This window comes from Thalia democratica, chromosome 3, assembly GCF_965202585.1.
Source record: "Thalia democratica chromosome 3, ktThaDemo2.hap1.1, whole genome shotgun sequence".
NCBI lineage: Eukaryota > Metazoa > Chordata > Thaliacea > Salpida > Salpidae > Thalia > Thalia democratica.
Window position 1 is genome coordinate 25815955 of NC_139167.1, and position 27875 is coordinate 25843829.

Here is a 27875-nt window from a genome sequence, read left to right on the forward strand (position 1 = left end):
TTAGTTACATACACATTTTACCTGGTATATCATTACTAATTTTAAATTTTTTATTCTTTAAAAAAGTACTACATCCACAAGAGTTTTTTTTTTCGAAGTACTTGCCTAAGAGGAATTCCATTTAATTTAAAAGAATTAGAAAAGAAAGATACATGCTATTTCATAAAAATCACAGTTTGAAAATCCGTTCGTAGTGAAACTCAGTGACTGTATAACTTTTTCAGTATTTATGTTTTAATAATTTAAAAGTTATTTTCATGTGTTTTATTAGTAAATAAAGTAAAATCCGATTTTATTTGGAAAATTCATCACAACTTAGAATATTCATTAACTGATAACAAAACTCTTGTCAATTATATCCTAGCTAAAAATGTAGCTAGTCAAACAGATCATGAATCATGACCTGCAGTGACTTTTTATTAGGGATGCTGCAGATTGACATTAAAAAATTTAAAAATCCCTTAATTTGAAACATTTAGATCACCACAAAGGTATTATAAAAAAATAGCAAACTTTCAAAAAAAATTGAACATTTTCGTTTAATTAAGTAATAAATAAAATATTAAAAACTAATATAAAAAAACACATATCTCATACCTTTGTATATCATCACCCTTTCTTAACAACTATAACTACTTTTATTTTTATTTATTTCCATGTAAGTTTCTGTATTTGCACAATTATGAATTTACTAACTTAATTTTATGACTTGCCTAATTAGTAATAATAAACAAAAAAAAACTTGCGAGTTACTTAAAAAACGAGGTTACCCTTGGTCAAGTTTTCCCTACTCGAGTTTTTCCTGCTCGAGTTGCTTCTACTCGAGTTGCCCTTGCTCGAGTTTTCGCTGCTTGAATTGCTCCTGCTCGAGTTTCTTTTGTTCGATTTCAACTTGTTTTATTGTTATCTTGTGTTTTAAATTTCAACAATGATCATGGTTTAATTCACATGGTGCTGCAAGTTCTTGTAGCTCTTGAATTAAGCTTTTCATCATTTTTTATATTGGAAACTTGTAAACATTTAAGATGCAGCTGACACAGATTTAACTAGCAGCTCCAATTTTATGAACTCTACGCGACGCCCCTGATGGCCTGCCTAAAACAGAAGTTTTTAAAAATTAGGGATTATAGCTGGGTTGAAAAATTTGTTGGGGTAATTAAATAGTAAAGGGAGAAAACTTCTTTTTAGTTCTGCCAACTAGGTGATTGAGAAAATGAATTTAATTAACTCTTATTCATAATTATCTATAATATTTTTTTTTAATTGTTTTGGTATATATGTGAGAACGCCACACAACTGAAATAATCAGCACTAAAGTTCAAGATCATCACAGCCGTAACTTTTTTACAGCTAGCTATCATACAGCGTAAATCATGAAGTTTCCAACGTTTTCTCTGCAACAGATTGGGCAGGTCTCTCTGAAACATTTTTACACTTCTCTCTTATGATGGTAACGATCTTGTTCACAAAAAGGTTACTCGTCTGTTATATTTTTTCTTTCAATATAAAATGGACCCTTTCACCGACCTTCTGTTCTACTCTTGCAGCCATATCAGCTGCAATCTGTCTGCTCGTAATCATCGCACTGGGTCCTTATATCATCTTTAGTGTCGTTTCTCATTTCAGGTGATTTACCCAAGTGGTAACTTACCAACTTTTCTTAGTTAGCTGATACCTGCCAGTTTACATCGGTTTTTCGACCAAAGTGTACGAACCGACAGCGTATGATTGTGCCGTTAAAATAGCATGAAATGCCGCTATGTCTTTGACAGATCAGTATGGTAAATATGTTGGTTTGAGTTTACTTAATTTACCATGCTTGGATGCCAACTAGCATCATTGGTCTATTGACGCTGATTTTATTGGAACTTTTTGACATTGGCCTAATTTTTTCGAGTTTTATGGTAGTTTCCCTAAATACTCTGGTATAATATTTACTTTCTGTTGGCCTACGAACCCTGTGGATACTTTGTGTTTTGATACTAGCTTAACTAAATTTTAAAGTAAAAACCTATTATTTTTCAGAAGCAAATATTAAACTAGAGTATTTTAATTTAAGTTGTCCGTTGTTATATATTTAAACTATTTTAAACACAATTTGTTTGTAGTTTTGTTCGGAGGAAGGACACAACTTTTATGTAAAACTCTTAAATCAATTTTCAATGACACCAGCCGTGTTTTTAAAGATTTATAGCTAATTTGATAACATCATTAAATCTGTTTTATTACGACTAAAATTTCCACTTACTTTTTTATTTTCTTAACAACAGTTATGAATAATTGTGTAAGTTTCATTAGGTGTAAGCTGTTTTATTTAAAATTTTAACAACACTTGTTGTCTAATGACTATTTATTAGATACTTCAAAATTTATTTATATATCAATTTTATATGGCCACGTCTAAATCGGTTATGTTTTTAAGGATTATACTTAGTTTTATTAAAATAATTGAAAACTATTACTTTTATCAATCATTTCAATTAATAATATACCTTTTACTTAACTATGGATATTTATTATGTTCACGAAAAAATCAGAAACGACATTAAACTAAATTCAATACACTTAAAAAGCAAAAAAAAAACTTATTCGAAGGAAAGTTGAAACAAAAACGCTTATAAGCACGATTTTAAAATGAAGCCTATACATTTTGCAACAAAAATAAACCTAAAATAAAATACTTTCATATTTTTCAAGTACAATTTGTAAAGAAAGAGTGTAATTAAAATTTCATTATCAAAACAAGGATTAACTATAGGAAAATAGTGTCAAATTTGCAGGTATGTAAGAAATTAAATCCAGTTTTATATGTAAGCAGAAATAAAAGAAAATATGGGTTAACTAGATTTCAAAATAAAAAGTTTGACCCTTTATTCCTTTTCTATAATATTTGTAATCCCAATGAAAATTTTGGCTATTTTAAATTATAGCAGCTTGAAGGTCTGTACCAAAAAAAATTTCAGGGAATAGAATAATCAAAATTAAAAAAAATATATTTTCTTACGCTGCTTCTTAAAATTAAATAAATTTGAAAAAAGCACCAAAATTTCAGGATTGGACCGGAAACGGCGTTTAAAAACGAAAATCAAATTTAACCAAAAAATTAAAGATTTGAGTTTTGGCGCCAAAAATAAAAAATTTCCCGCCAAATTTAAAACCTGCCCCTCTGGTCGAAGTTTCTTCTGTTGGGGGGTTCCAGCAACCTGCCCGAGGGACCCCTGGGCGGCGGAGGGGCGCCACCTTGCGGCCGACCCTGGAATGGGGGAGCGCCCTGGTAGAAACCGGCGGGCGGGTACCTCGGCGCGTTGCCGTGGTGAGGGTAGTAACCGGGCTGCTGCAAGATGGGGATTTGCTGGGTATTCCCCGGTTGCAATACTGGTATGCTGCCCGCTTGCGGAGGTCCGCGGTTGTCCCAGTCCGAACTTCTCGGCGGGGAGTTTCTCCTGTTTGGTTGAAAAACTTGATATGTGCATCGTACATGTTATAAATATTTATGTTAACTGGTTTATAAAGCCAACAAATTAGAAATTAAATTAAAAAGTAAGTAAAGTAAAATCACTTAATTCTATCACTATCATTTATAACTGAAATAAATATATTATTATATTATCAAATAGTTTATAACAATTATAATAGTATATATTATATAAGTAATACTGAAAAGAGCTTAGTTCGTTATAATTTTAAAACTGTGTTAATATTTAGTTATTTTGTTAGAAAGATAACAAATTTATACACTGATTAAAAATAAAACCCATTATGACTGTGTAGAACAATTAATTATTTGAAATGATAAAGAGATATTAAAGTAAAGTTTTTTGAAAACAATAATTGTATCTTAATTTTGTTACAATTTTTATATCTATCTTACATACTTAGTTGTTAACTTTTAATTTTTTTATTACCTGTTATATCTGTTGTCCATGGAGCCTCTTGGTTGCAAACTTTTCTTGTATTTTTCTTCCTCATCGCTATAAAAATGCACCTGAAACATATTTATAATTAATAGTTTTGATAGTTTACAAAAATTAATAATTAATTTTGTACATTTTATCTTTAAGATGAACCTGAAATACAATTTAAAAAATTAATAAACAAAATAATACTATTGTGGGGTCAATAATATATTCGTGTCAGCAAAACAAATACTACTTTAAATTCGCTGCATAAGGTAAAAACTTTTATTTTAACTTATTAACTTTAGTATATACTCACTTCAACATTAAAAACAATACAGCACAGTAGCCTAATAAATTATGCATATTATCATTTATTCATGACAAACATAAATGTCGGAGTCAGTCTAAGATTATAAATTTTGTTGAAAATAAGAATTATCTTTGTTTGACTATCTTTACAAAAAATTAACTTCAAAAAACGTAGTTTTACCGTCGTAAGAAAAAAATTTGAAAAATTAAATTACTTACCAAATCATTGTCATCTTTATGCCTGTTCCAATCGTTTATTGTTTTATTTTCTTTCACCACTACTTTCCTCTTTTTGTTTGTTGGAATCGGTTCGTCTTCGAATTGTCTCTAAATTATAAATAAATATAAGTATTATGTTAAACTTATTTACAACTATATGAACTTTTTTTTTCAACTAGGTAAACATTTTGATTTTAACAAAATTTAATGCTATCATCAAACTTAACGAATCCATTAAAATCATAATTTTATAACTATTGTATTAAACTCAAGATAACACAACATAAAAAAATTAAAAATAAAATAAACACTTTTTATAAAACAAAAGCAACTAAATAATTCAAACTTGAAATATTAATTTCGCAGATAATGCTGCAACAGCTTTAAAACTTTTTTGTCAATAAATATTAAAATACAAGTAAAATAATGAAAAACAAACATTTTTTCTGTATCCTTCTGGTGGGGTAGACAACAGACCGGGCCTATGTTCTCCGTGGAAGTCTTTTGATCCTTAAAAAATATTTATTAATACTAATAAGAAATATTTATTGTAATCTATCGTTTCAGAATAATAATATTGAAAAGATGTCGTTATTTTTATTGACTGCAGTACTTAATTTTAAATTGGCCTAAAGATGTTTGCTTTGTATTTTAAAAGTAATTTAAAATGTATATATATAACTAAATGAAGTGGATCATATGACTTTAAAAATATGTTTTGGATTTTCTAATGTATACTGTTTTGATAAAATAAAAATTGTCAAGTCACAAGACATTTGTTACTTGTATTGCTTAATGTATTTATAATATTTCTAAGACAAGAAGTAAAAAGTAAATATACGAAATTAAAATGTTGCAATTTGTCAAACGAGTACGCGATATTCCATTATACGTCATGCCTTAAAATCACGTTTTACAAAAAAGAAAAAATACTTATTGGTTTTTATATATTCTGTAAATAATTGACATTTTTATTTTACTATGAAAATGTATAGTGGTTTTACAACAAATCTAAATTTATTATTTATTTGTTTGTTTTTTTTAAACAATTGCTTTACAAAACAAACAGTCGCAAAATACAAACATTTATAGCTTTGTTTTAAATTTATCACACTTGTTTTACGCTTTTATCAATAACAACAAAACAAGTACAAAAGCAAGTTTAAATAAATATTTGTTTTTGTTACACAACTGTGAATTGTGAACAATTTGATTTTGATTGAACTGTTTATTCATTTGTTTAAAGATTTATTGTCTTAAATTTATAAAGATATTTAAAATGACAATTTTAAATATATATTTGATTAACACAATTGAAAGCTGTTTCACTTGATAGAAAATGTCTATATTACCATATATTTTTAACTAATATCATAAAAACTATTCACTTGATCTCTTATTAAACTTCTTACTCACCGCCAACAACTGCATATCATACAAATAAATACTCTTATTTTAGTTAATTTACAACCAATTTTAACTCTTAGTATTTCTTGCATATCATATTTACTACCATGTATATTTAATTATTTTTGATACAAATGAACATACTTGATCTTTTATTGAACTTCTTGCTCATGGCAAGTAACTGCATATCGTCAGCCTCATCAATATTAGGTTCCCTTGACCTTCTGTCGTTCAAATATTTCGAATCGTACCTCGCATCAGTGTCGCGTTTGTCTGTTGATATTCAAGTAACTTAGTAAAAAATAACAAAGAAATAACTATACTACAATGTTTCAATAAACTATTGATTTTGTTAAAGATTGTTTAATTAATTACTTTTAAATCATCTTTTTATGTTCTCTTTGAACTGTTAGTGCTATCAAACTGCACTCCTATTTGCAAATCTTAAGATTTATTTTACAAATGGTGTAAAATTTAATTAACTTCTATTTTTGTAAGAACTTAATCTAATACAATCAAACATACCAAACTAGATATTTATATTATTATAACAAACTAACCGTGTCCGAAATTCAATTAATAATTCAATATATATACATATATAAAGTAGTAACTTATAAATAATATTTTCATTTTACCAACCATGCCCGTAACTGTCGCGATGCGACCTGTGTCCTTGATACTGATCGCTTCTGCTAAGTGATTTTCTCCTGTAAATAACAAATTTTATTATTACTTAATTTTAACAAGGTTATTTTTACTTTATTTTTAATATCACTAATTAAATATATTTAACTCTTGAACTTATGCACCCACACAAATTATTTAATATCATTGTATTAATAAACATGCCTAATTGTTTAACTCATTCGAAGAAATACTTATCAAAAAATGAAGACACTTGTATTGGAAGAGAGTATTACTATATTAACTATTCCTTCCCATCAAAAATAATAATAAATTTTAAATTGAACCTTAATTCATAAACCCCTCAAGTTAACTTAAAAAAAAAACTTAAATAACTGTTACATTACCTTTCGCCATCACTGTCACTGGACGACGACTTGTAATCTTTCCTCGCCTTCTTCGATCGCTTCTTGTCCTTCTTGTGCTTTTTCTTCTTCTTCTTAGGTTTCTGTTCAATAGTTACAACCTAGTTGGAGTAGAAAGAAAAAAATTGTTACTTATACTATATAATCAATGTGTTTTAACAGAAAGATATCTTACAAAGTATTGTTTAACACTCTGCTTTTAACAACTTTTTATAAATATAAATATATAAGTCTAAAAGTATTTGCCTACATTGCTTAGTACACATAAGAAATAATGAACTACTTGCACTAAAAGATAAGACAAAATAATACTAATACAAATTGCTATAAACATAAATTAGATTTTTTATATACTCCTAATTAAATCAATTCAGGTCAGACTTATCGCTTTCATATTCAAATTTACCCATCCTTAATCCTATCCCATACAAACAACTCCATAAACACTAGCCTTACTAATCCTGATTTCTCCTTGTATTTTGTATAGAATCCTCCCCTAACTACTAGTAACTATATAACAGCATACCACGTGCTGTATTTGAAACCTACCTAACCAAAATTAAATATAAAAAATAAACCAACTAACAATCCGACTCTTATGGTGATTCTACAACTTCAAAGTAGTTACCTGAACCGCTCTTATAACAACAATTTAAACCTGTCGTATAACCAACCCATATAAAACTAACATCATGCTATTAGTGTAATTAAATCAAAACAATAAACGATCTAGCTATCCAACTGATTCAACATCTTCAACACTACCTTAAACCCACCCTTTTCAACTGGTCCACCTCCCACATTTAACCTACTTAACCTATCTTCTACAACTAACAACATAATATATCCTAAACCCCTCTCTCTTATATATAATACATAAAAGTATAACTTACGATCTGAGATTTAAGCTGATTGAGCATCTTCAACGCGGGATCGTCATCCGAACCGCTCTTGACCTCCCCATCTTCGATGTCCTCCTTCTTTTTGACCATCTTCTCGATCTGCCTGATCTTCTCCATGATGTCTTCGTCCTCGTTGCTCGTCGACGAGTGTTTCCTCTTGCGATGTTTCTTCTTCTTCTTTTTCTTCGGAGTCTGCAACAACAATAAAATTTATTCAAGAAAACAAAACAACACTATTTTGTGTCTAGATGTGTTTAAAGAAGAATTATGAGATGTATAATATCATACAAAAACAAATTGTCTGTTGAAAATAAATATTTAACATCGGATATGTTGATTTAAGTGGCTTTTTCTTGAGGTTTGTTGAAGGAAGCTTTGCTAAAATTAATTTTAGAAGCGCAAACAAGCACCTATAAAATACTAATTCATATTCAAAGGTTCTGATATAAACTGTAAGGCTTTGTGGTTTGTGTCTTGACTAAACAGTATGGATTAAAGTAACACCTAAATTAACTCATGCTTGACAAAATCCAATATTTTTGCAACGTTGAATCCAAACAATAAATCCAAAAGCTGCTAAAAACTGTGATAACAACTAAAAAGTCAATTAAACCCCATTTACCTTGGATGGAGCATCGTTAGGAATTTCTCCCATATCCGGCTGCTGGTCGACTCGATGCTGGTTGTTCGAGGACCCGATAACGTTTATGGGGAGCTGGACGTTGTCGTCGCCGGGCGGCGGGGGCTGGTCGCTATTGACGACCAAGGGTGAAGGGGAAAGACCCGGCGGTTTGTCCAATGAGGAGGTAGCGTTGTCGTTGGGCGAAATTATCTGTGAAAATATTTACATGTTTAACTAATTTAAATAATTAATATTGTAGATTCAATTGTAACTGAGTTATTTATTTTTTTAACTATTTTACTGAAAGTTTAATATATACAAAAGTATTTGTTACGCCAAGCAATTTTGTTTAAATGAAATTATTTATAAACAAAGTTATATACAATTACTTACGTAAATGAGTTAAGTAATATAAATATCTTTGTTTAATTAAAATAATTGCTATAAATAAAAAAAAATTACGTTTAATTTAAAAAAAAAAGTACAATTAAGTATTAACTTCATTAAATAACTATTTTTTCAAATCAGCCTTTAGAAAACGTTAACTTTCAAATTCAAAATCTAACAGGGTTTGCACAAAACTAACCTTCAAATTCTGATTGGTCTGCTGGAAGTTGTTCTGGCTGCCGATTGGTTGAATTTGCTGCTGGTTTTGTATTGGAGGCTGGTTAAGCTGAATGTTGTTCGACTGCATTTGTTGCTGCTGTGGCGGCATGTTGTTCTGTGAAAAAAAATATTTTATTATTTTTAAGTATATTTATTAAACTGAATGACGTTCTGTATAAGGTTTTTAAAAAATCATAAAATATTAAAAATTATACTTGTTATTACCAAACAACTAATATTAATATTTATATCTAATAATAATATCAAAAGCAATTGATATCTAATAAAGAAGGGGATTATTTTTTAATTGCTGCCAATTGAACAACTAGCACAAAATAGTTTTCATAACCTAAAAAAATTCTCATACAATATTATACTCTCTATGCATCTTTTGCATTGTTTTTAAATTTGCTCATGCACTACATTAAGCCGTCTTCTGTTTCTTTTGTAATATAAAAATAATTATTAAATAAAAAACAAGTCACTCTTCGTCTGTTGCAATTGTTTACGTTGGAACGAGCTCTGTTCCTTCTTCTCAAATCTTTTTCTCTTCTAGGTACACCTTCTCTTTTCAATGGGTCAAAGGTTTCATAAGGCTGAATTGTAATAAACAAAAGAAAAAAAAAGAGGTACAAATTAGCACGTGCGAAGAATGAACAGTCTGGATTTAGCATAAATTTATTCAAAATATGAAAAAAATGAACTTCTGTAAGAATGAAGATTTCAAATATTTGTTTAACTGTTATTATAAAAAATTTTAAATAATAATAATAATAATTTTTTTTTTACATTAGTTAATACATCAAACGAAACCAACCATGTCCCAGAATGATTCCTCATTGAACCCTCGCTGCTGGTTGCCATGCAAACCGGCCGGTTGCTGGGGAGGCGGCTGGTCGAACCTCTGCAGGTTTTGCGGGGTCCGCGGCCTGAAACCCCCGGGTTGCTGAGGATGTCTTTGGGGCGCGGTCTGGTTTCTGGGCTGGAACGGGGGTCGGTTGCCATGGAGATCTGTTTAAAAAGTGTTTAGAACATATATAAAGACTATTTATGTTTTATTAGAATGTATCAAACAATAAACCTGGTAAACTACCATGTTATAATGACAGTAATATTTTATATGCAAAACTGTTTAATAAAAACCTGTTTCGTTAAACTGCGGAGGCATCTGGTCGAACCTGGAAATCTTCTGGTCCTTTCTCTGGTCGTTGAAATTACCCTGTGCATCAAAATAAATGTTTATGCCTGGTAGAATACAAACAAGTAACGTTAAAACTTAAAGCATTCATTTGAACACAACAAATTTAAATTAACGTACTTAACTTATTTTTCAAAAATTCCGAAAAAAAAATAATAATCACCTGGTCGCTGTGGGGCGGCATTCCAGGTTGCTTGGCAACGGGGTGCCGGTTCATCATTCCCATTGGGGGCCTGGTCATCATCCTCGGGCCGCCCCTCGGCCCGAAACCTCTGATGTTGGGTCTCGGTCCCCTCACTCTTGCTCCGTCGTCATGGAAATAATCCTCACCCATCATGTGGGGTCTGACGCCCCTTTGGGGTCGCATGCCGGGGTGAAAGTTCAGTCTGGGGCCCTGCATTCCGGGCCTCATCATGGGCCGCATCATACCGGGTCTTATGTTGCCGTGGTTACCGGGTGGGAACACGTTGGGAGGGGTACCCTGATGCTGCTGGTTGTCAAGGAGCGAGGGGATCTTGTGCACGTTTTCCTGCTGGTTGTCATGCAGCTGGTTGCCGTACTGGTTGCCATGCATGCTGGTGGGGGGATACTGTTGGAACTGGTGCTGGTTCCACTGGTGGCGCGATTGCTGCATCCATGTCATGTAGCTCTAATATATAATTATATTATTTAATCAAACATATAAGATGAGTTCAAATAAAAATGTGATACAAAATCACAACAACAACAACAACCTAAAAGTTTACTTATTTATTTCAACAACCTTGTACCATTTTTCATCTTTGACAATATTTTTAAGTATATTCGAATCTACCATACACATTAATTAAAACAAATAAAAACCTGCTGTTGCTGCTGACCCCAGTTCTGCAGCTTCTGCATGTACTCGTACTGAAGTTTTATTAATTCGTCTTTCGAAGTTATCGTCCTTCCCGAGCGCTCTATCCACAACTTCATTTCTTGGTACACCTGCGGTTATCAAATTTGTTAGTTATTGTGTGCATAAATATGCAACGGTTATTTTTATTTTATCAACTTAATGTTTTGTTAATAATTGGCTTAAAATTCCAATTTTAGATAGTTTTTAATTCCATTTAGATAAACTTCAAAGTATAATCAATTATTTTTAAACCTTTTTTTGAATCATTATATTAATTAAATTCAATTCGTCTTTAAACTAGTACCAATTCAAAACTAGTACCTGTCATTGTTAAGTTTGTTAATTATTGTGTACATAAATATGCAATAGTTATTTTATTTTTATCAACTTATAATTTAATGAAAACCTCAATTGAGCTTGGTGAAGCAAAAACCAAATGTAAGATTAGCGATATTAAAATTAATACATTATTAAGCTTGTAAATGTGGAGAGTAGTGTAATTTATTTCATGTGTGTAAACTTAACCGAATTTGTCAATTATTTTTTTTATTTGAAACCTACTAAAACTTGTAACGCCAACGACGTTAAATATATATAAATATATAGAAATCCACCACACGCGTTTACAGTTTATAAATTTAAAGTTATACTTATAAACGCAGAAGGGCGTTACCACACCCTCCAAAAATAAACCTTCTCAAATAAAAAATACTGTATATTGAGATATTTTCTATTTACATCAATCTAAACCTTTTCTAAAACCCTCCAAAAATAAGGAGATTGTACATTAAGAATTATTCTAAACATCTATATTTTCAAAATAAGTCTTTTCACATTATAGAAAATTTATGAGCTTGTCAAATTAAAAACTTACATATACAATTATTTTTAAAATCAAACCTTTTCATTTTCTCTTTCTTCTTCCTTCTTCTTCTCATCCTGAACCCGCTTCTGCTCCTTTATAAGATTTAGTTTTTCCATCTCTGATCTCAACGTTGGATCTTCCATCAGCAATTTCTTCTTCTGCATTTCCATCTCGGCTGCAAGCTCCCTTTTCAGTTCCTCCTGCATCTGTTTTTGTTTCTTTGGTATAAAAAAGATGGAAATGTTATATTATTCTATATTACATAAACACTGTTTTTTCGATAACTATGGCTGCAAGTTCTCTTTTTAGTTCTTCTTGCATCTGTTGTATGCGCTTGTATCAAAAACAAAAAAAATAGTTTTTTTTTTTGGTTTTTCCTGTAATATTTAGTTGATTTTTTGAAATAGAAGCTAAGTTTTTATCAAAATATTTCACCTAGAAACTAATACTTTTCCGAAAAAAAACTATTAATTTTTTTTTGTTTATTAATTTTTAAAATCTAATTTACATAACTCTTTTTAATTTATTTTTTTCTAGTTATCTTTTTTAATTCTTATGAAATTATTTTTCAACTGTTTTATATCAGGAATTGGCAGTCTCTAAAATTAGGCGTCCGAATAAGCTTAAATAACCTTCTTTAAACTTTAATTTTTTTTTAAAGTCTGTGGGACTGATTTTAATGACTTTTTTTTTCAAAAACATTGTAGTTCTTATATGTTTCAACAAGATTTTGACTACCATACATTTCAATAAACACCCTTTTCTTTGTAAAATATGCCATTGAAGGCAAACAAATTTGATGCAGGTGTAACGTTGTTTTAATTACAATAAATAAACAAATATATCATGAAATACTAATCTCATCCTTCAATATGTTCCTCATATTCTTAATTTTATGATTTTCATTTTTTGAAACATAAATATTTTTTTGAGTTTTTTATAAATAAGTTTTGTTGTTTTTAAATGAAAAAAAAATTAATGAAAAACAACAAAACATTTTACTACAATTACAGTAAAATATTAAGCAAGGCCAGCTTAACAGTTCTTTAAGATAAATAATGGATTTATTTATACCTACAACGTACAAAACATTTTTCAGAAAACTATGGGAACGACTAGCCTTAACAAATACTTTAAAGCAAAACTACATATATACAAGTACCTCAGCTTTTATTCTCTCCATCTGATCCTGCTTGGTTTTCTCGATCATCTGCTTCCTCAGTTGATCCTTCAGCTTGGCCCTGTTGCCCATCTGTTGTTCAATTGCGCGCGAATCCATCATGTTTCTGCATTATCATATAAAGTACATTAGTTTATCATCTATTATTTGAAAAATTATAAAATATACCATGGTTTTTCAACAAAAAACTATATCTGTATTCATCATGTTTCTAGATGCTAGTAAATATTTATAATATTTATTTATCTACATATAATTTTTTTTTATAAACAAAGTTTTATGGTTATTGATCATATTCATATTAACGATTGTAAATCAAATAAGTAAATTAATAGTTTTTAATAAGTAAAAAACAACTCCACCTTTCTGATAACATACTGTTACTTTTTTGAAATAAATCCTGAAGTTCTGTACAACCATCATTAGAATTTATTAAGAAAAAGGAGCATAAATGCTTAAGTTTTAAGTAAAAGCAATAATAAGTTAACATTTTTAAGACAAGCATTTTTGTAGCTTATATTCAACCAACTAATTTCGATCATATTTTGGTTGGTTCGCTAATAATACCTGATTTAAGTACAAATCATCTTAACAACAATTATTTCAGTTTCAAGCAATAGAATGAAATATATATATCTAAAGAGTTACCAAGTATAAGTAAATAAAGCTAAGTAAACTATATTATTAAAAACACAATTAACATACCTGTCATTAGGATACATGTTGTTCATTTGTTGCGGATCTTTTCCGTAACTTGTATTCGCATCAAACAAATTGTTGGCTGTTGAATTTGACGATTTAAAAGCTGCTTCAACATTTGTACAACAGACAATAATTAGTTAGTGTAAAATAAAACTTGAGCAAAAGAGATAGTGAAGTTTTCATAACTTTTTTAAATACATCTCGGATTTATCAACTCAATCGCAAAAAATACTTTTGTACTAATGGTAGTGTTATATTCATCAGTACAAAAGTAATTTTTGCGATTGAGTTGATAAATCCGAGTTGTATTTAATAATATATATATTTTAAGTTAATGTAAAAGTGTTATATTTTACAAACCTTTACTAATATTGTTTTATCGACAATTTTATGTTTTTTTCTAACTATTTAAATGAAAAACTTATCAAATAAACTACTTGTTAATCTTGCCTTCACTAACCCTAGGATTGAAAGTTTAATGACCTTATCAACTTCAACTTAGACAAATTAAACAAAAAAAGCAAGATCTTACCTTCACTTATCTTGGGGTTGATGGAAAGTTTTATGATCATATAAAATTAGTACATTAAACATAATAAAGTACATATTACAATTACAAACCTTCGCTTATCTTGGGGTTGATGGAAAGCTTGATGTTCTTCTTCACCAGCTTGTTCTGGTTGAACACGTTGTCGACGTTGGTCTGCTCCAACTTTTTCATCGGTATGAAACTTGGCGGACTTGATGCGCCTTCTGTTTGGTTCTTCTCCTTCATCCTCTGCATCGCCTTGTTCAACGCCATCTGCTTGTTTTTCTGTTTCGAGAATGAATAAAAAATTAATTGATAAGAACTTGCATTCTAGAATGTATTGTACAAACAGTCTATGATTTTAATTGAAAAATCAGTCATTTTTGCTTGTTTTTCTGTTTTGAGAGATAATAGTTTAAATATTTTGTAGTGGTTACCGATGCTTGTATAAACTTTCATAAAATCAACAGTACAATGGCTTGTTTAAAAGTAAGTGTTTGCTTACTTTAATTGCAATTTTATTGAAATTTCGTTTGCTTGTTTGTTTCATTTTTACAAAAATATTCAAGTTACATAGAAAGATTATGGTAATATTTTTTGCAAAAGCATAGAAATTCAGTAAAAACTAACAATAAGTTTTTCTGTGTTTACAGATTTTTTCAATATAAAATGTTACAAAATTTATCACAAACCTCAGTAGTCTCCCAGTTCTGCTTCAACTTCTGAATGTCAGTACTTGATTGGGGCGTGATGACGGGTTGGAAGTTTGCAGGTTGCATGGCAACGGGTACCATGTTGCCAGGGGGACCCGGGGGTTTGTTCATCATTGTGGGGGGTACCGACTGTATTGAAAATTATGATTTAAAAATTATGAAATTTATGAAAAAAATATTTTTAAAAACCATGTCGAATTTGATATTCAGTTTCTCACTTTTTAACAGTACAAAAAAGTGTAAAGTTTGATAAAATGTGCTATATTTAGATCATTGTAAAGTGTGAATATGCTGCAACTTATGGAAAACTAAATTAAAAAGAACATTAACTAACTTAACTGTTAGTAATCTATAATTTTCAATAAACAAACCTGTTGCATTTCGCCAATCATCTGCTGCACACTCTGCACTTTTTGCTGGTGAGTTTTTCTGGAAGTTGAAGGAGATCTCGATGATCGTGATGAGCTTCTGCTGCTGCTTCTGCGGCGCCTGTGTTTTTTATTAACTTTTTGTTTGTTATACATAAAGCTTGTTTATTAAAATGTCTTTATATAATTGTTAATGAAAATGACTGGTTATTTAGTTTTATTTTTTGATCTCGTACAACTTCCATTTCAGTAGTTTTTATGGAAATAGGAGGATATTGCCCTCTTTGGAAAACCCTGATTTAAATAAAACGGTCCAAAAAAACTATTTCAAATTAATTTCATTCATAAATTTTATGGCTTTCACTTGGTTACAGATGCTACAACTTTATTTCAACAAACCAGTTTTTAGTATTATTCCATTTTATTGCCAAATTATTATCAATACCCACCTGTGCTTTTTCCTCTTCCTTCCCTTCCTTCTTCTTCCCCTGCTACTCGATCTCGAGCTTGATCTAGATGGCTTCTTTTTAATATTGTTTGTTTGATTTTGTATCTCCTGCATGTTCACGTATCCCTTCACCAAACTGTTGAGAATAATAATCAAGTTGAAATTCCACAACTAATGGTTTACAAAAGAGCCTAGAACCATGAACGGGAAAAGTTTCTTGGTTTAAATGAGACAAGGTTGCAGATTTTTTCGGTATTAAATTAAACTCATTACAATTTAAAGTTCGAAACTAAAAAAACAATCAGACAAATAACTGTAATGACAAGAGACACTGAAAAATTAAAGTAGCTCTTTTTTATGCACCCAACTTAACATTTTTTGTTACAGAGACCTACAGAGCTATGAAAACATTTAAACACTCAACAACTAACTCATTGTCATGCCCCTGCAACGTGGGTCCCATCTCCTTGTCCTTGTCTTTATCATCGAACAACATGCTAGTTGTATTGACGAGCATGAACACTCTGTCCACGACGTCCATCTCGTGTTGGGGTAGTTGCACTTGTTGTACGGGCGGTTTGTACATGCCAGCTAGCGTCAGTTGGTCTCTGGAAGTTGAACTACTTGTACAAATTTGTTTGGTTAAATTATTGTTGTATATTCATTTGGTTTATCATATTGTGGTTTGTTAATTTAATTGCTTTCAAATATAAGTGATATAAAATCTACGTGATTAGGTGTTCTTGTACACATTTGTTTGATTAATTTAAATTTTGTTACTTAGTTTTTCCCTCTGCACATTACATGTTGTTTTTTTATTACTGGCTGAAGCTCTTTGTCTTGAACATTTAAAAAATAAAAAACATTAAAAACTTGTGTTTCCGCAATTTAAGCTATGGACTTTGGATGGAAACGTTTTAATACTAACTTACTTATAGGTTTACTAGGAATTAAATTTACATCTAAATACTTATACTCGTATTTTAATAATAAAAACAAACATTCTTCTCTTTTCGTCTTCAGAATTCCAACCGGCTGTCGCCTGATTTTTAGACTTGCTCTTTGATCTGTGATAATAAATGAATAAAAATAATAAAAACTACTAATGAGTTTAGAAAAAACAAAAAGTGTCATATATGAGCAATTGTGTGTGAAGTACATGCATATGAATAATTTAATACTTAAATTATGTGTTGGAACTTGGAAGATCATAAGGTTAATACTTAAAGTACTTTAAGTAATTATGTTACAAAATATAGTAACAAAAAGTATTTAAAACATATGGAATAACAAAAAGTTACCTGGAACTCCTGCTCCTACTAGAGTAGCTCCTGCTCCTGCTGGAATAACTGGAAGTCGAGTAACTCCTCGAAGACCTGCTAGACCTCTTCTTTCGCCTTCTCCTCGAGCGAGACCTTGATCTTGAACGTGATCTCGAGGAAGAGTAGCTGCTTCGCGAGTATGAGCTGTACGAGCTGTTGGTGTATTTTAATGGTGAATTTTGTGTTTAACAGGGTTTTATATTCAAAAACTAATATTTACTTATCAACAACAAAATGTTAGCTTTTATAACGTAGTAGAAATCATAAACAACAAGCATGTAATAAATTCTTATTCAAAATATAGATTTTATTTAATTTTGAAGTCGAAATTAAGGAAATTCAGCATTTCAGTTGGTAATAAATTTGCAGTTTTAGGCATTTACCAAAGCTTTTTATTAATCTTAAAATAATATTATACTTAAATATAATACAAACCTTCTGCTGCTCCTACTTCTACTATCATCGCCGGAATAAAAACCGACATTTCTGCCATACCCGTGACCTTCGGGTACAATTCCTCTTTCCAATTTGTCTTCACCTGTATTATTAAATATGTTAATATCTGTTCTATACAGGTATTTAATTTATTATTATGGTAATAAACCTCGTTTTTGCTTGTTTAGGTCTTCGCCTAAAATTTGTTGGTTTACTAATATTCAAACACTAATTATTTACATGAGTAGTTAGTTAGAAACGATTACTGAATTAAACTTGGTTGAACAAGTCAAATGTATTTTTGTATAACTCTTTAAAAGGCTACTTACTTTTTTTCAATCAAAATTAAAAATTATCATATCCAAAACCCTTTTTCGGGCAAAATATTTTTTGAGTGAAAAACAATTTAAGCATATATAGAAAAATCTGTTTTACAACAATTTTAACATACAAAACATATAAACCTCATAAAATAGTGAATAAAACTAAGTTAAAAACAATTTTCTCAATACCAACCTCTTCCGATACCTCTACCCCGGCCCATCATGCCGCCTCGCATCATTCCCCGACCTCTGAACGCTCCTCTACCTGTTATTATTATGAATGACTTTTTAAAAAGTTTACGTTGTCTGATGTAGTAACAGTACAAAAAATAAACACTAAGTTTTAAATAATATTAAAATTATGTGTATAATGGTGCATATTACCTTTAAATAAAATATTAAAACGAACATATTGGATACATTTTGTTTGTAACATAGAAATAAATATCATATATATATTTTTGTTTAAAAAGGCTCTAATACAAACGAATTATTTGAAGTAAACATATCGTATGTGGTAGACACATCACCTGCGGTGTAAAACAACAAAAAGTTGCACCTTTTCTTGAATATTTTTATTGTTTTTATTTTAACACATTATCATGTTTATATTGTGTAGAGTTTATACATTAAAGGAGCCGGTTAATAACACAGAGCATATTTTCTGCTACTTGTTATTTATAATTTTATAACTTAGTAATATACTTAAGATATAACAAAAGAACTAATATTGTTGGGCAGTGGGCACTTTACTTAGGATGATATTGACATAAAGTCATCAATTTGTGTTATATTTAATACTTAACTTATTATATATTAATACACATAGTTAACATGTTTTGTGTTCAGTAAAGTACAACAAAATAACAAACCTGGGCCGCCCATGTTAGGCACTAGACTGTCGGCGAAATCGAAAGATTCACTGAAGTTTGACGAGATTGAAATAAGGGAGATGGATGAGAGGTTTGAGCATCTGTAAGTTTAATTATATAAACGATATATTAACAATTCGAATTAAAATTAGTCTGTTCCTTAAAAATACCTAACATTTTTCGTTAAATAGTTGTAATCATTTAATTAATAACAGTGTTAAAAGTGAAATCGCTGAGAAACTAGAGCATTCAAAAGTTTAACCATACTATTATTAAATTCAACTATCTTATTAAAAGTTTAATTAATTACATGATCACTATTAGAACCAAAAACAAGCAAGTTTAATTATCTGTCTTGCAAATTACTTTTACAAATAAAGCTAGAGTGATGTTGTAGCAACAGATACGAATGCGGCTAGTGCCACGCTAGAGCTAAATAAACTAAAAAACTAAATAAATTCAATGTATAAATACATTTAGTTTTATAAAAATATAAATGTATTTAATTTATAAAAATTTGATATATAAAAATATAAATTTATTTAATTTATAAAAATTTGATATATAAAAATATAAATATATTTAATTTATAAAAATTTGATATATGAAAATATAAACCTGCTTCGACTCCTGCTCCTGGTCTTCTTTTCTCTGGAATCCCTGGAGCCCCTCTCCTTCTTAACACTCATCTTGTCTTTCCTCCTACTAGACCTGCTCCTTGACCTCGTCCTCGATCTGGTCCTTGTGCTCCTTCTAGTGGACCTTGACCTTGATCGGGTGCGCGATCTCGTCCTTCTTCGGCGCCTTCTCTGTGACGGCGATCGGTCGTCTTCCGAGTCCGTGGAGCGCTTCTTTGACTGTTTTTTAGTGGTGATGTTTAGTGGTTAGCAAAAATTTTTGTGGTAGTAAGTACATAAGTCCAAGTGACTAAAGCTTTCTGAAGAGATCAATTAAAGCTTTACTCTAACATGTCATGTTTAAAGCATGGAAACAAATCATTTGCATTTATTAATTTGAAGTATTTAACATTTACCAGTATATTGTATCTAATTAAGTGCTTTATGTTGCTAAAACGTTTGTTTTTAAATTAACTCATTTGTTTTAAGCTGATACATTTTACACCCACGTACGTTTATAGTACTATTAAATTGTTCAACCTTAAGATTTACGTGTTTATAACTTAATATTTAACCTTTTTGTTCTTTTTCTTTTTATCCTTCTTCTTCTTCTTTTTACCAGACTTTTTATTATCGGAACCGCTGTCAGACTGCTGGTGTTTTTCGAGACTCAACCTGCTCAAACGTTCCTTCAGGGCTTTCTCTTTTTCTGTTGAAATTTTCAATAATTAATTATGTTTAGTTGAACAAAATATCATAGTGTGATTTTAAAAGTGGAAGGATTTATTTGTAAAATAAAAAGTGGGTAGTTTTTAAAAATTCAAGTAATAATAATTTTTCGAATAATTAGTTATATTTTTATAAACATTTTTTTTAATAAATGCATCAACCAAAATAAAAGATTATATCAACATTTTAACCCTCAGTTTAAGAAAAGGAAGTTGAAAGAAATACTCTTTTAGTTTCTTTTCCAAGATTTTTATTTAGTGAGCTTAATCCAATAGACATATAAATAGTACAAAGTTAAAAAACCTTTCTCCCTGTTCAGCTTGGACTGTTCAATTTTCTTTATGACGTCATTATCGTATTCCTCCATCATGGAAGCGTGGTGAATATCCGTAGAGTCGTCGTGGCGCGAGTTCTGCGGTAAGGAGAAAGTATTTAAAAATATACTCAGCAATTTTACTTTTTTGACTTGGGCATGAGTTTGGGCACTCTTGTTTTCTTATTCATTGTTAAAATGGAGATTTTTTTTAATCATGTTAATAAAATTGACATAAAAGGCTCCTGAATAGCAAAGACAATCTTAATAAGAAAAAGAGAAATTTAAAGAGAAGTTCGTTTGAATGGAAATTTGGTAATTGACATTAGATTGCATAAATTTACTGGTATGAAATTACTGAAATTCATTTGGTCATTAAAAAAGTTTAAACAATGAAAAAAATTTTAGATCCTAAAAACTATAAATTAGTATATAGCAGTCTGCAAATTCCTGAACAGTAAAGGGAATTTATTATAGACTAAGTTGAGAAAAAATATTGAAAACGTTTTATAATAACATTTATTCCTAAGTAAATTGTCAAAAACAAATTGTTTTTTTATATCTTTTTAATAAACGGATTTATTTTAATTTTTGTATAAAAACTAACTTTTATTCAATATAATTATAACTTTATTAATAATTTTGATTTATTCAAACCTCATGCTTGCTATTTTTATTCTTTTCACGGTTCTTCTTCTGTTATTTTTCGTACAAAATAGAGAAATTAGTGTGGTTTTGTGAAATTTAATTAGGCATAAAATATAAGAACATTTAAAAACATCAAATATACATCCAAATTATATTTTAGAAATCCACTTTTGTAACTTAAAAAGGCCAAACATACATCAATATCAAACGCTTAGAATAGTTTATGATGATAAAATTAGTTAACAAAATTAAGTGTAGTTGTTACAAATGTATTTGAAAATATTACAAAAAATATTTGAAAATTTTAATAATTTTTTTTTCACATTACTCTTCGCCCTTTTTAGTAATATTACACTTTTAAATTAATATTAACCCTTTGAAAAACTATTTTTATAACTACTTAATACACAATAATTCTATAAACCTCGCTCTTCTTATTCTTTTAGGCAAAATAGCAAAGTTAGTATATTTTGTAAAATTTAAAATGAATTATTTAACTGGCATATAAAAGCAAAATCATTTATATTATTAACAAAACTTTTATTCAAACTGAACAAATACCTCGCTCTTCTTGTTCTTTTTCGCTCTCTTCTTTCTCTCCTCTTCCCTTCTCCTCCTGGCTTCGACGTCGGAATCGCCTGAATTGTCCGAGCTGCGCCTTCCGAGCGACTCCAACCCTTTACAATAATCATGTAATCCTTTGACAGGAAAGAAAAAAACAGTTCAACACGTGGTTTTAAGAAACCAAAAAAAATAGGTTCAAAAATGTTTGAGGTCAATAAGTGTGCGATTAAAAAGGGCTTTTTTTCATTTTATTTAATAGAAACCAAAAGGTTAAATCCTTAAAATAAAAAGAAAGGCTAATTTGTTATTTTTCAAGCTTAATCATGTCATTCAACATTATGAAAATGGAAAAAACTACGGTAAAATAAATTTATACTTGAATGAAACATTAAAATACAAAACAAATACATTATACTTTATCAACCTTGCCTTTCCTCGTCGTCGTAGTTTTTCTTCATGGTGGAAACTTGCCCGAACTTTTTCTTCGCCGCTTTCTCCTTCTGCCTCTTCTTGATGGCCATCGCGGTCAGGTTCGGGTCTTTCAGCATCGCGGCCTTAGCAAAAAATAGTATACTTCAATTTTAATTTGTTTCAAAATACTTATTTTGTACCTTATTTACTGATGAAAAGAGTTTAATTATTAGCTATAAGTAAACTAAAATCAAATTACTCAGCATGGCAGCCTTTACAAGAAATAATCACTTTTTAATAAAAAATCTAAGCTATTAATAGCTAGTATATCATTAGTTAATTTAAAGTTTATAAATCTTAGACATGAAAGTGATAAATTGTATGAAGTCACTGCTTGCAATTGTTCCAAATTATTTAAAATAAATTACTTAAAAAAGCTACTTTGAAATGTTGCAAACAAAAACAACTGAGATTAAAAAAAATATTTACTTTCTCCTTTTCTTCTTCCATTTTTTTAATCCTCTGTTTTTCTTTTTCTTTTTCCATTTCAATTCTTTTCTCCTTTTCAAGGAGCTCCTCTATTCCCCGAGAGTTGGCCTAAATATATTAATTACATATTTATTTTTATTATTCAACTCTTAACCGGTTTATTTAAATCAACTTTCGTACATAAACTTGGACAGCTTTTTATTAAAATACTACTTCACATTCCCTTTTATAAAATAAATTTTCATTAAAAAATTATATACTTTATTTTTAAGCATTTAAACTATAATCAACTAATTTCAAAGCACCTTCTATTAGTTTATTTTTAAACAATTTTTATTAAAAATATAACCGACTTATCATTTGATACAGGAATAATATATTTTTAATTGTTAGTAATTTTTATTTTCTCATTACCTGAATGCTCGGACCAATATCGTCCCTCTTCACGGCTCGCTCCTGTTGGAGATTTCCTGAAAAAAATTAATTACATTATTTTTTTGTAAATATTTGTAACTATAATGACTTAAAATATAAGTGAATTGTTGAAAATTCCTGGAAAAACAATTTTGAAAAAAAATTAATGTTCATAGAAACTTTCAATGCAATAATAATTTTAATCATCGTACTTTCATAACACATTGTTTTAAACCAAAACTTTCTTCAAAAACACATCATATTTCTTACTAAGCTTGTTTGATGACTACTAATGAAATTTGTTTAATTTGTCATGTTAATGAACAATGAACAATTTATTATAAAACTGTTTTCTGAAAACTTTTAATAACCGCAAAGCAAAGTAACATTAAAAGATAATTTTGTTATTTAACTTTTATTTTAATGAATTGCTAAAACTATGATTTCTCGCTTTAAAAAACAGCTACCCAATTATCTAACAGAAATTAAAATATCAGGAACAGGATAAAATTCCCCGAGTATGTCAAATAATTAAATAAGGTTATTAATCCTTGATATATTCCCTAATTACTACAAACTATTAAAGTGAAAATTACCCCAACCAAGTGAAGTTAAACAGTATATATAAACATATGACATTGCATTAGTTTTAATACTGAATTAAAGGTTGTATTGTTATTCAATATACAACAAACCGGGAGATTGAGATATTGGAGGAACGCTTATTCCAGCAAGGTAGGTGCAAATTGTTTAAATAAATTCAAACTGTTTGTAGTTTTTATTTTATTTTAGTATATGTTTACCGGGAGATTGCAACATATAGGGGTACCTTAATACCAGCTGGGTACGTGTAAATTGTGCAACTAAAACTTGATTAATATTTTAATTTGTTATGCTTACCTTGAGATTGCGAGATAGGGGGGACCTCCATACCAGCCGGGTACGTGTAAATTGTGCAACTAAAAATTTACTTGATATTTAGTTTTGTTATGCTTACCTTGAGATTGGGATATAGGGGGCACCTCCATACCAGCTGGGTACGTGTAAATCGTGCAAATAAAAATTTACTTAATATTTTTGTTTTAATATGCTTACCTTGAGATTGTGAGATAGGGAGGACCTCCATACCAGCCGGGTACGTGTAAATTGTGCAACTAAAAATTTACTTGATATTTAGTTTTGTTATGCTTACCTTGAGATTGCGAGATAGGGGGTACCTCAATACCAGCTGGGTACGTGTAAATCGTGCAACTAAAAATTTACTTAATATTTTTGTTTTAATATGCTTACCTTGAGATTGGGATATAGGGGGGACCTCCATACCAGCTGGGTACGTGTAATTTGTGCAAATAAAAATTTACTTGATATTTTGTTTTAATGTGCTTACCTTGAGATTGGGATATAGGGGGGTACCTCAATACCAGCCGGGTACGTGTAAATTGTACAACTAAAAATTTACTTAATATTTTGTTTTGTTATGCTCACCTTGAGATTGAGATATAGGGGGGACCTCCATACCAGCTGGGTACGTGTAATTTGTGCAAATAAAAATTTACTTGATATTTTGTTTTAATATGCCTACCTTGAGATTGCGTTATATAGGGGTACCTCCATACCAGCCGGGTACGTGTAAATTGTGCAACTAAAAATTTACTTAATATTTTGTTTTATTGTGCTTACCTTGAGATTGAGATATAGGGGGGACCTCCATACCAGCTGGGTACGTGTAATTTGTGCAAATAAAAATTTACTTGATATTTTGTTTTAATATGCCTACCTTGAGATTGCGTTATATAGGGGTACCTCCATACCAGCCGGGTACGTGTAAATTGTGCAACTAAAAATTTACTTAATATTTTGTTTTATTGTGCTTACCTTGAGATTGCGAGATAGGGGGGACCTCCATACCAGCCGGGTACGTGTAAATTGTGCACTCACCATCTGGATCTTGATGTTCAACAACCGTCTTCAACAGTTCACCATTCTTTTTACTCTTCAGTTTTCTTACTACCACCTGACAATAAAAAATATTTCTTAATACTACAAACATTGGTAAATTAATTGTAGCAATTAGTTAATAAGAAGGAATATTGACATAAAGTTTGTAAAATATTTTGTCAGGCTTTATTTGATTATACTTTTTTAGTTCACGCTTGTTTGATAACAAAATGTTATCATTTATTGCATATATTAAACCTTTTAAATCGGTTGTATGGAAAATGACTAAATATAATCACTTTTGAATTGACATTTTTTTGTGAATAATCTCCTTTGTTTACTACAAGCTTAAGTTATAAAGTGTTATGAATTAATTACTTTGGGAATAACTAGGTTTTATAAGTCGTTAGTTTGTTTTACAATGATGTTTAATTCAGACTTTTTTAAATGCTTTTTGCTGATAATGTTGCACTTTAAAGAAAAATTACTCAAAAGGTGAATATAAAAAAAAAACTAGTTAACAAAAATATTGAAATTTAATTAATTCAAATGGTAAAAATTTATTTACACTAAAACAGATTAGTTTTCCGCAAGCAAAGTTGAACTTGAAAAATATACACATAATAAAAACAAATGTTTAAAACAAAATAAAACAAAACAAACTTTCTTTTTGCCAGTGGCAGCCTTTCTTTCCTTGTGGATCTGGACTTCTAGTTTAGCTGATAATAATTATACAAAATAACTTGTGATCATTTTACTTGTGTCTAAAGAATAATCGAGTCAAGGTTAAATAGGTTTAATACTCAGGTGTTCGGTTATAATTGCTAAGTATTGAAAACACAAATTAAACATCATACACATACTTAACTTTAATAACATTCCCATAAACTTTAACTTAGTTTTTAATAACTGTTTTTGTGTAAGTATTTTACGTTTATTTAATGTTTACATTGTAGTACAATTTATTGAAGTATGAACTGATATATATATATAAACTTAAGTTATAGACATTTTTGGTCTAAAAACTTCCATTATGTTCAAACTACAACATACTTCCTTAATCCTGTGAACATTTCTTGTAAGTTTATGAAGCTTTTGAAAAATAAAAAAAATTAACTTGGTAACATAACAACCTGCTACAAAATTTTACTTACCCTTACTTATCTATTTTTTAAAAATGTTCTTACTGATGCTTAAGTAATACATCAACTAGTTTCTTGTAATTTTGACAGATACAGGGTAGCCACTGTTTTTTGAGGAATTTCTTCCAGGGAAGTTTTTGGGTTTATTTTATTTTATTTAGATTAATTGTTTATTTTTAGATTAAAGTTAGGTTTAAGGTTGATAACTGTTTTAAGTAGTATGACAATATTAAAAAAATACTATTAAGCCACTTTAAATGTGTATTATACTAAAAAATATTTTTGATGATCACAAAATATTTTTACATGACAGATTTTTTGTGGCAAATTAAAATTTTACTACTTTGCATGTAAAAACTGTTAAAAAATCCAGTATTATAATGATTTTTATTCTAAAATTTCAGATTTTTTTCAAAATTTCTTAAATTCCAGGTTTATCTAGATGTGTTTAGCTTAAATTTTGAAATTTCAGGTTTTTCTAGGTTTTGTGGTCACTATGCAGATATCCAAACAGAATTTAATGAAAAATTGTTTTATTTTTAAGGCTAAAATTCTACTTTTCTAAATTTTATACTGCTGGCTATAGTAATACTGCTCTAAATGGCACTAATCTAATTTTTGTTCATTTTATAGTAATTGTAAGTTTGAAAATTTTATCCAATTGATTAAATGTTTCATTTGTCATATGTTTGGGTAAGGTGGGTTAGGGGTTTACAATTAAAATTTTCAGATAATTGGATAGGGGAAAGGGGTTTAAATATTATCACCGTGCTGCTGTATTTTTACTGTTTCTTGTTTACAAAACTAAGTAAAACGAAAAATTATAGTCATACTGCAAATTTCTACTGAGAAAAGAAATAGAAATATTTAACAAACTGGACTAATAATAACTACAAAAAAAATTATCCATATACAAAAATGTATATGCATCATATCTAACCAGGGTTTTTAAACTAAAAAACTCACAAAATAATTTATTTTATACTTTCTTTCATTTTAAGTATGAATAAAATAAGATAACAAATTTAAGCTGCTAAAACATGCATTAAGTAGAGTGTTTGAGCAAAATATAATAATAATACATAGTTTACAAATAAATCAAAAAAAATTCAAGCAAGGTTGTAAATCTGTTGAAATCCAAGATTAAAACATTAAATTACTACATAAAAATCTGCAAAAAAAGGTTAAATTGTATCAGTTTAAGACAAATTAGAAATTGTTTGTATAGGTGCTGTGTTTAACATTAAATACAAGATCCTAAAAATGTTTTTTAAGGTTTTTCTGACAATATTTGTTCATCAGAAATCAAGTTTTTCTTTACATCAGATTCCAGCAGCAATTTCAAAAGTCATCTCTTTTTTATCTTCCGTATCCATCAGTCAATAACTAATTTTCAAACATATTACACAAACTATTTAAAATTAATTAAATATTCTGTAAAATAAATTCATTTAGCTTGCGAAATGAATGTCTAACTTACTTTTTTCTTGTTAGATAGCAACTCTTGAACTTAATTGTTAATTTATTTACACATCATCATTACTTATTACATACAAAATGTAAAAATTTAATAGATAAAACAATATAACTGAATGGTAGTTTTTATAATACTAGGAAAAAATCAAAATTTCAAAATCTTATAACTTTTTTCACTATTTTTCAAGTATTACTTAGTGTTACAACTTCTTAAAACAATAAACTGTTATACAGATTGTCAAAATAGTATTTGAACTCTAGTAACAAAGTTTTGTAATCTTTT

The 27875-nt window shown here is 29.3% G+C and overlaps 1 protein-coding gene across 4 annotated transcripts in view; it reads right to left on the reverse strand.

Moving 5' to 3' along the window:
* Positions 1 to 2513: 2513 nt before the first annotated feature.
* The window catches only part of LOC145831272 (uncharacterized), a 33262-nt gene continuing 7900 nt past the window's right edge, over positions 2514 to 27875 (reverse strand). For 2 of the 4 annotated variants that reach the window (XM_082938457.1, XM_082938456.1), the window contains exons 3-39: positions 25638 to 25693; positions 24912 to 25050; positions 23037 to 23092; positions 22623 to 22730; positions 22147 to 22276; positions 21720 to 21835; positions 20501 to 20609; positions 20044 to 20177; positions 19470 to 19708; positions 18852 to 18952; positions 18173 to 18244; positions 17826 to 17852; positions 17657 to 17759; positions 17201 to 17374; positions 16901 to 16966; positions 16331 to 16507; positions 15901 to 16035; positions 15455 to 15572; positions 15063 to 15212; positions 14463 to 14655; positions 13845 to 13920; positions 13122 to 13245; positions 11995 to 12165; positions 11058 to 11183; positions 10378 to 10863; positions 10160 to 10235; positions 9834 to 10027; positions 8997 to 9131; positions 8411 to 8620; positions 7780 to 7980; positions 6869 to 6969; positions 6477 to 6544; positions 5979 to 6107; positions 4867 to 4937; positions 4428 to 4535; positions 3906 to 3985; positions 2514 to 3443 (exon numbers count right to left, since the gene is read on the reverse strand). In XM_082938457.1, coding sequence (XP_082794583.1) covers positions 3152 to 3443; positions 3906 to 3985; positions 4428 to 4535; positions 4867 to 4937; positions 5979 to 6107; positions 6477 to 6544; positions 6869 to 6969; positions 7780 to 7980; positions 8411 to 8620; positions 8997 to 9131; positions 9834 to 10027; positions 10160 to 10235; positions 10378 to 10863; positions 11058 to 11183; positions 11995 to 12165; positions 13122 to 13245; positions 13845 to 13920; positions 14463 to 14655; positions 15063 to 15212; positions 15455 to 15572; positions 15901 to 16035; positions 16331 to 16507; positions 16901 to 16966; positions 17201 to 17374; positions 17657 to 17759; positions 17826 to 17852; positions 18173 to 18244; positions 18852 to 18952; positions 19470 to 19708; positions 20044 to 20177; positions 20501 to 20609; positions 21720 to 21835; positions 22147 to 22276; positions 22623 to 22730; positions 23037 to 23092; positions 24912 to 25050; positions 25638 to 25693 — 5051 coding nt within the window. In that variant the 3' untranslated portion in view covers positions 2514 to 3151. Of the gene's footprint in view, positions 3444 to 3905; positions 3986 to 4427; positions 4536 to 4866; positions 4938 to 5978; positions 6108 to 6476; positions 6545 to 6868; positions 6970 to 7779; positions 7981 to 8410; positions 8621 to 8996; positions 9132 to 9833; positions 10028 to 10159; positions 10236 to 10377; positions 10864 to 11057; positions 11184 to 11994; positions 12166 to 13121; positions 13246 to 13844; positions 13921 to 14462; positions 14656 to 15062; positions 15213 to 15454; positions 15573 to 15900; positions 16036 to 16330; positions 16508 to 16900; positions 16967 to 17200; positions 17375 to 17656; positions 17760 to 17825; positions 17853 to 18172; positions 18245 to 18851; positions 18953 to 19469; positions 19709 to 20043; positions 20178 to 20500; positions 20610 to 21719; positions 21836 to 22146; positions 22277 to 22622; positions 22731 to 23036; positions 23093 to 24911; positions 25051 to 25637; positions 27551 to 27875 lie in introns of all 4 variants that reach the window. The other 2 variants (XM_082938459.1, XM_082938458.1) reach the window with 2 other exon arrangements.